Below are 8541 nucleotides of genomic sequence, written 5' to 3'. Positions count from 1 at the left end.
GGGGAAGAATTCTCATCCAAGAAAAAGGGGTGGTGACCCTCTACAGCTTGCACTTTGAAAAAATAATTTTTGAAGTCGTGGAAAGATTCGTCAAAAAGGGTGAAAATTCTCCGACCTTGTATGGCTCGGAAAGACACCCATTACTGCTTGTTATTTAGCCCACTGAAGGGCTTAGTCATGTGGAAAAGATAAAAGAAAATCCTCAAAGAGGTCGGAAAGTCCAAAGCGTGACTTATAAATTGGTAAATTTTCAGAAAATCCCAAGAATTGGGGTGAAGTTGGGTAGGGGCAACACGACAGTGGCGCAAAACAGCCATTTCAAATTTAGAAAACGGAAGAAAAACACCCAAACTGGTAATCATGCTCTCATACATATAGAAAAAATGAGGGACCTCCTCGGAATCCCTCCCAAAACAAACCCGGTCTTCTGGACCCGGGACTACCAACTCGTACTTCGGCTCGTCCTCCTCAGAAGTACAAATTCTGTGGCGAGTACAAAGGTGGGTGATAAATTCAGTATCGACCAAGGGTTCCTCCCCTAGGACCGTGACATCAACCCACTGAGAAAGAACATCTACGGAAGCCATTTCTTTTTCTTAAAAAGGTAACAAAAACCTACAAGGAAAAAAGAAAAGAAAAATCAAAAACACGGTCTCTAAGGGGAAGGAAATATGGAACTAAAGTCTACAAACCAACCTATCTACAAAATAAAGGCATGCAAATAGAAAAGCATGTTACAGAAAGAGCTAACCTTTATCTGAAAATGAGGGTTGGAGGAAGAAAAAGCCTTCGAAAACACAAGAATGCAGCACGAACGAATGAAGGGAAAATTTGAAAAATCGCAGAAACGAAACAATGAAAGAGAGGGAAAGTATTTATAAGTACGTGGGGGGCACAATGGTAAAAACGGGGCAGTCATTAATGAGAATACACCGTTACCAAGACCATCAATCCCTACGCACATCCCTAAACGGACACGACGCTTGATTAGACGTAACTGTCAGAACCAAAAGGCTACGAAAAATCACGTCGGTTTCGGACCATCACGTCGGTCCTCCTACAAGTCGGCTACGACCCCGAGTAGAATACTCGAACCCAAATCTTGAAAAGAAAATTGGGCTCGAGTAGGGGCACTGTTCATACCCTGGCCCAACAGTAAAGGCCCAGGTCCAAATAAAAGGCCTAATCCCACGGATTGAGTCTCATCCAATAGCAACCTTCATCCTATGAAGTCGGTTCTCACCATGACTTGCTATAAAGAAGTCGGGTACGAGGGTTAGCTGGCAGATAAACACTCATTCAAATGAGTAACTGCCCCTAGAATCTCTCTAACCACTTCCAAGAGCCATATCCTAACCTCCCTAAGATAATGGGACGGTTAACACCCTAAAAAGGTGGCACTACTCCAACGGTGGTTATTGGTTCACCACTCTCTAAGTTCCAATACATTCAAAAACCTGCTTAATCCTTTGCTGACTTAGGCATCGGAGTGTCTTTGCAGGTACCACCCCCCATTCTTTCACACATACAAGTCGGACGGAGGTTCCTGAGTTACAGATCCACTTGAAGCCTCCTCCTTCATACGTTTGGGCCAATCAACGCCATCCAGCCCATTAATCTCCGGTTACCCACCGTAACAATGCTAATTAGAAATTTTGAAAATTTTTTTTTATATATATATGAAAAATTCTGCAAATACATATATAATTTAACTCATATTTAATATATATATTTTATATTTTAATATATATTTATTCTGATAGTTGAATTGATGTATACTTAACATTAATTCGCCATTTTTATATATTCTCAACTTATCAATACGTTATTCTTGGTAGTTTAGTTATAATTTTAACATTAAGCAATTGAAATTTCTATTCATTTTACATATAATTCCTTGTAAAATATACGAGTTAAAACTGGCAGCCCTATCCACACATGCCCATATCCAATCAGCTCACCTGGTCGAAGCGAGAGCATTGAATTTGGGTACCGGGCTAATTCTATGAGTCTAACCCCCATTTGTAATATAGGAAAGTTTTTAAATCATTCGGTTACTTTTACTGGTTCACCAAAGATCCAAGTACAGGAAAGTAACAGGTTTTAAGTTTGTCTTATAGTACGCTGTGTAATATCGTTAATGTCCCTGAAATAAAGTGAAAAGTCACCATAAGAGTAATACTGTGTGATCAGCTTAAAGAAAAAAGATAACCAAGTTACATTTGAGCCAGCTGCTTAACAATTTGGCGCTGTTGGGCCTTATGTGACTTTTTTTCGTTCAATGAGGCAATGGGTCTAACATGTGCAACATTTAAGGAATCAGCCATGGCATAAAATTTGAGAATTGAGAATGTTTTGTTTAGTGTGGGCCTTTAAGAAGTCTTTGTTGGCACTGTTGTAGTAATGATGGGTTTGGTGATACAGTTAGAGAGAGTAAGCGAAACCCGTTATGGATATGACACATGGAGGGTTGGTGGGAAAAGTTGAAATTGTGTTTTAGGTATGTAATTCAAAATGTGGTCGTTTTGAAACCCCCCAGCGTCTCTCAGTTTTGTTTGTCTTACTTGACACTGGCTCCCAAAACATATGTGACGTCTATGTCGGCAGCTATCGGTGTCGCATGCAGCTATTGGCGGCTCGAACAGATTGCTTTCTTCTAACGGCGTGATCCCCCACTTGTCAGTGAAGGTCGTCATTCGCCACGGCCGAGTGAAAGTGGGTGAGGTAGGTCATCAGCTTCGGAGGGTCAGTCGCTCCCTTCCTGCAGTCGATTTTCCGCCGGTAACATTCGAGAAATCTAGCAAGGGATTGTTTGGGTGTTGGTCGTTGCTGTTTTGTGGCCTCCACTATCAGTTCAATAGGTCATGTACTCCGGCCGTCAGGTGGTTCCGATCCAGGTGAGGGTCTTATGTGGAAGTCTTCGTTACTTAGTTCCGATTGTCAATCCTGTGTCTTGAATCGGTGGGTGAATGTTTAACTTGTCGAAGGCGTAATGACATGTCGTAGTTGAATTGGGTAATTTTTGTTGTGGTTGAACAGTAGCATAAATGAAGGTGTTGTTGAAAATTGTAAAGACCTGATTTTGTTCCCATGAAATAAAATAGTAAAACAACCATCAATACTTAAACCTCACAAATCCCAATCAATCTCTATGCTTGTCAAAAAAACAAAGGCCCATGCCTTTTAGTCCAAAAAAAACCCCTGACTACTGCGGCTCCACTTGTCAGCCGAGCACACAGTTGCGGCTACTTATATTCACAACACAAACGACATCTGCCCTCCACGTCAATATCCCAGTTGTTTTTTAGATCAAGCTTTGAACAGGTATAAGGAATAGGATAGACCATCCTATTACGATTCTAGCGCGTAATAATTACAACAAATCTAAACCGTCAAAATTTTTAACTATTTATCTGTACGGTATTGCAGCCTGTATCTTTGATGAACTAATAAAGGTGACTGGATCATTTGAAAACTTTCTTGTAATATATATAGTATAGTTGTTAGAATCGAATCGATTAAGTTATTGGTTTATTGATTCATTCATTTAACCAATAAATTATTAATTGAACCGATAAAATTAGTCCTACATAAATAAAAATATGAAATAGTTTAAAACCTAAAATTAAAATTTAAAAAATATATATATTTTTATTAATATTTTAAAAATAATCAAGTTTCAATAAATTATAATCTAATTATTATTGAATAAATATATAAAATTCTAGTATTTTTTTATGAAAAAAATTATTTTATTTTTTATATTAAAGTAAATATTTTTTATTTTAATAACTAATTAATTAGTTTATATTTATTATATTGTTATACACTATACGTATTTATTAAAAAATAATATTAATAAATATCATATAATTATAAAAAAATAATTATATTGTAATTAATAAAAATCTTTTATATTTTTTATACATATTTAATTAAATTTATATTAATAATTATAAACAATAAAAAATATAATTAATTTAAATATAAGTGAATATAAAATTAAAATAATACCTATAAAAATATTTGTAAATTTTAATATATAATTAATAATTAGTATTTAAAATAATAAGAAACAACATCGATACAAAGAAGACCCAAATTCAAACTATATATTCATCAATTTTAGAATTTTCTCTCAAACAGTTCAGTTGAACTAATTTTATCGATTTTGACCGATTCTTATCGGCTTTGACCAATTCTATTCTAACGGTTCAAATACTGAACTAGATTGGTTAAGAATTCAAGTCACTAAATTTTTAATCAAATCGATTAGTCTAATTCTTACAACTATGAGAAAGAAAGAGAGATTTAAATCCAAATTTTTTTAATTACCAAAAAAGAAATCCAAATTTTTTTATATAAGTAATTAATGTCACCAAACTAATAATTTATTTTACTAATAGTACATAAATAATATTTAATACTATAAAATATGAAAAGATTAAATATTATATTTAAATAAAAATAAATTTCTTTTTATGGGTCACATCCAACAGGATAGGATCAAGCAGTTATAATAACGGTAAAATTCGAATTGAGGAGTTTAAACCCAAGATTGGATCAAACTGTTTAGAAACGGTTAGAAAATTGGGGGGGTTTAAACCGGCAAAATAGAATTAAGTGAAATGTAAACTATCCTACTCATTATCATTCCTAATGCAAGTAAGGCCATGTTCACAAAACCAAAGTATCTTTTAAAAAAATGCTAAAAAACCATTAGAATTTATTATTTTTAGTTATTATTTAACTATTAATATTTAAAAATGTTATAAAATATGTTGTTGGATTAGTAGACTAACTAAAACTAAAAAAATTGAGTTGATGACTAAATAATAGAATTTGGATCCTCTAAATTTTAAATTTTCACTTTAAAGAATAAAATAAAATCTCTAAATAAATTACGATAATCTCTTGGTATTTCTCCTAAAAATCAGGCGTGCAAGTCAAAAGGGTATCCAGTGACCTTAGCATCGTGTTCCAACCTATGTGTTTTTAAGCAAAAGTTCTAAATGATGGCATCAGCTTAGTGATAATTATGCAGTACAAAAATCATAGACAAGCTAGTGGGAATTCTGCTTTGCCAGAAAACATTTTCAATTAAATACTGCTCTAAAATAAAAGGAATCAACACCGTACCAGAATTCAAAAACGGCTAATTTTTTTTTATATTGATTAAATATATGTGTAATACATTGTTATTGAAAAATTAGGTATTTTTTTTATACGGTGTTTTATTCAAATCGGACGGTCCGATTTGTTTGATGAAAAAAATAAATTACAAATCGGAGGGTCCGATTTGCTTGAAGTAAAAGTTAAACTCCAAATCGGAGGGTTCGATTTGCATTTTTTATTTTTTTTATTTGTTAAAATAAAAATCGGACGGTCCGATTTTAACATTAATTTTTTTTTTATTTTCAAAATCACAAATCGGACCGTCCGATTTGTGATTGTTTGTTTAAAAAACAAAACAATGCAAACAAATCGGTGCCTCCGATTTGTGTCATCCCATAGCCAAATAAAACACCTCTCTTCTCACACCCTATTGTCATACACATTTCTCTCTCCCACACAAAAAATCAAAAGCTTTCAAAAACACAACCCAACCTGACGTATGTTCTGAAAGCTCTCCGCCTCTTCGTCTCAAAAAGCAATAACTTCGGCCTGACAAATCCTATGAGCAGACCAATAATCCAATATAACTCAGACCAATTCATTCTATAATAATCACGTATAGCTCATCTTCAGATTGTCAACTATATATTGCTGGTTGTAGGTATATAAATATATAAAGAAATACATCATCACTAATAACTAATCCATGTTATCATATCCATAGAACACACTAAACATGGCAAAATTTGAGAAAATGTTGGTGGCTTTGTTTATATGTGTAGTGGTACTCGTTGGCAACATCGTCCAAGTGGATGGCAACTTTTCGAAGAGCATGTATCTCACATGGGGTGTTCAACATGCATCGATTATGGGCGAAGACCTTCATCTAGTGTTGGACACAACCTCAGGTGAAAATTCTATGCTTCTTTAGCATGCATTAATTAAGTATAAATTTGGATTTCACTAGACATGGGTCTCTTGGAATGAGAAAATTTGTGCGTATAATATTATCTGTTCTCATTTTCTCCAAACACAAAGTTGCTTTTTGGTATCAGGATCTGCTGCTAAATCGAAGAGATCATTCTTATTTGGAAGCATTGAAATGCTAATCAAGCTCATACCAGGCAATGCTGCAGGAATAGTAACAGCCTACTATGTAAGTCAAAGTCACATGAGCTAAAAAGGTCACCATAATCTCTTATACTTTCCACACAAAATGGATTGCTAATGCTTCTCCCAAAATATTGTGTACAGTTATCCTCCACGGGAAGTCAGCATGATGAGATAGATTGAGTTCTTAGGCAACATTACAGGACAACCATACACTGTCAATACCAACATATATACACAAGGAAAAGGAAACAAAGAGCAGCAATTTTACCTCTGGTTTGACCCAACTGCTGACTTTCACAACTACACCATTCACTGGAACCCCACGCAAATTGTGTAAGTTGATGACAGCACAATTATTTAACTGCTATCTAAGGATGTGATGATCTTTAACTATCACTGCACTGCACTGCTATCTCAGGTGGTATGTTGATGGTCTGCCGATTCGGGTTTTTCAGAACTACGAAAATCACGGTGTTGCGTATCCAAACAAGCATGGAATGAGGGTATACAGCAGCCTATGGAATGCAGATGACTGGGCAACTAGAGGAGGGCTTGTTAAGACTGACTGGAGAGGTGCACCATTCATAGCCAGCTTTCATCATTTCAGAGCAAGGGCTTGCAAGTGGAATGGGGCACTGAGCATCAATCACTGTGCCTCCAATGTCCCTGCAAATTGGTGGATTTCTCCCCTATACAAGCAGCTAAGTTACTCCGAAAAAGGCCAGTTGAACTGGGTCAGAAAGAATTACATGATCTACGACTACTGCGCCGATTCCAAGAGATTCAACGGCCAGTTGCCTCCAGAATGTTCTAAAACACAACTGTAACCATAAGGATCACATGCTGCTTCTTTTTTTTTTCTGTCATTGCCCCATTTTTTAAAGCCTCGCAAGGCTTGGTGACTCGATTCTTGCTCACCAAGAACTAATAATGCTGCTTTGTATGCTTAGTTATCTACTTAACACACAATAAATTTTCATCATCGCCAAACGAGGACAATGCTTTGGTAATTTCCGTGCTGAGAACTGAACAGGCCTAATAAACTACTGTAATTTTGAAAAAATAAAACCTAGCTCGGGACATGATTACAATTCGACGATACAACAAAACTTGAATCTGACAATGGAAGTAACAGAATGACGCATAAATAGAGATAGTTGAAAGGTTAGGAATTGATACAAAGGAAAAGGCCGGAAACGATAAAAGCGGTACCGAGGGATGCGCGAAGAAGGTGGGTGCGTTCGCCGAGGAGGATGCCGAAGACGGCGGTGGCGGCGAAGGTGGTGGCGTTGGTGACAGGGACGGCGAGGGAGAGTGGGGCGTGTGAGAGGATGGCGAAGAAAGTGAGGGAGGCGGAGAGGTTGACGAGGAAGGGGATGGAGTACTGCCAGATCCATAGGAGCTTGAACCAGTTGCGGAGGGACAACAGTGCTCTCTGGTACAGCTTGGCGTTGGGATCTGCCCTTGATGTGGATTTCACAGCTTGGTCCCATAGAACGGCACCCCGGCGCATGATAGCATTTGTGGCGCCCCATACCAAACCCACTGCGATCATCTTCTCCACTTCCCCTACCATCTCTGATCTCAGGCTCAAGCGCTCAGCTACCGTCCTGTCCCAAATTAACTTCCATCGCAATTTGCAGCAGCTAGCTCTTGGGCTGAGCTATTTCTTATTTGGGCCGCAATTTTGTGAAACTGTTAACTCCTATGTCGTAAAAAAAGGGAAGGAATACCAACGCAAGTTGGCACAGATGGATGAGGGTCTGTGTCCCTTAACCATCTCTCCCGGGTTCGATACTCACTGGAGGATGGGAATGGAGCTTGCTTACTTGGGAGGGTCGCTCACTTTGTGTGCCTCTGCAGTACCCGAGGGATTAGTCATTGGGCTTCCGGCCTAATGGATACCTTGGTGCAAACCAAAAAAAAAAAGGAAGGAATCATCACCTAAAAAGAAAAAAAAATGAAGGATAATTATCTCAAATTTTAAAATATATAAAACAGTCTTGATATTTATTTTCATTAGTCAATACAACCCTCTTTTATTAGTCATTAACAGTGACTACTCATGTGAACATTAACTCGCACACATAGCGGTTAATTATTTATGTGTACAATTTAGACAAGGCGGATGCTTCTATAAAGTGGGTCTAAAACACTTTTTGTAAAGATGCTATAGGTGTTACAATATGATTGGATATATTTATTAAATAGGTTTAACAATTTATATTTTAAAAAATTAAAAAAAAAACCGGTTTATTTTAATAAAACCGGCAAAGTGTAAACCCATTTTTTATGATCCACACTGAGTCACTC

At 36.6% G+C, this 8541-nt stretch overlaps 2 protein-coding genes across 2 annotated transcripts; one reads left to right on the top strand and one right to left on the bottom strand.

Moving 5' to 3' along the window:
• The first annotated feature begins 5851 nt into the window (after positions 1-5851).
• On the top strand, positions 5852-7055 carry LOC112776046 (probable xyloglucan endotransglucosylase/hydrolase protein 26). The gene is made up of 4 exons (XM_025820001.1): positions 5852-6023; positions 6171-6271; positions 6404-6561; positions 6647-7055. Exons 1-4 carry the CDS (start codon positions 5852-5854, stop codon positions 7053-7055), a joined length of 840 nt encoding a protein of 279 aa, XP_025675786.1.
• On the bottom strand, positions 6288-7930 carry LOC112790213 (uncharacterized). The gene has a single exon (XM_025832518.3). The coding sequence runs from the start codon at positions 7802-7804 to the stop codon at positions 7394-7396; it is 411 nt and encodes a 136-aa protein (XP_025688303.1). The 5' UTR covers positions 7805-7930; the 3' UTR covers positions 6288-7393.
• Between the last annotated feature and the right edge of the window lie 611 nt (positions 7931-8541).

Source organism: Arachis hypogaea, chromosome 3 (genome assembly GCF_003086295.3).
Source record: "Arachis hypogaea cultivar Tifrunner chromosome 3, arahy.Tifrunner.gnm2.J5K5, whole genome shotgun sequence".
NCBI lineage: Eukaryota > Viridiplantae > Streptophyta > Magnoliopsida > Fabales > Fabaceae > Arachis > Arachis hypogaea.
The sequence above is the reverse complement of the archived record's forward strand: the minus strand, read 5'-3'. Positions and strand labels throughout refer to the sequence as shown.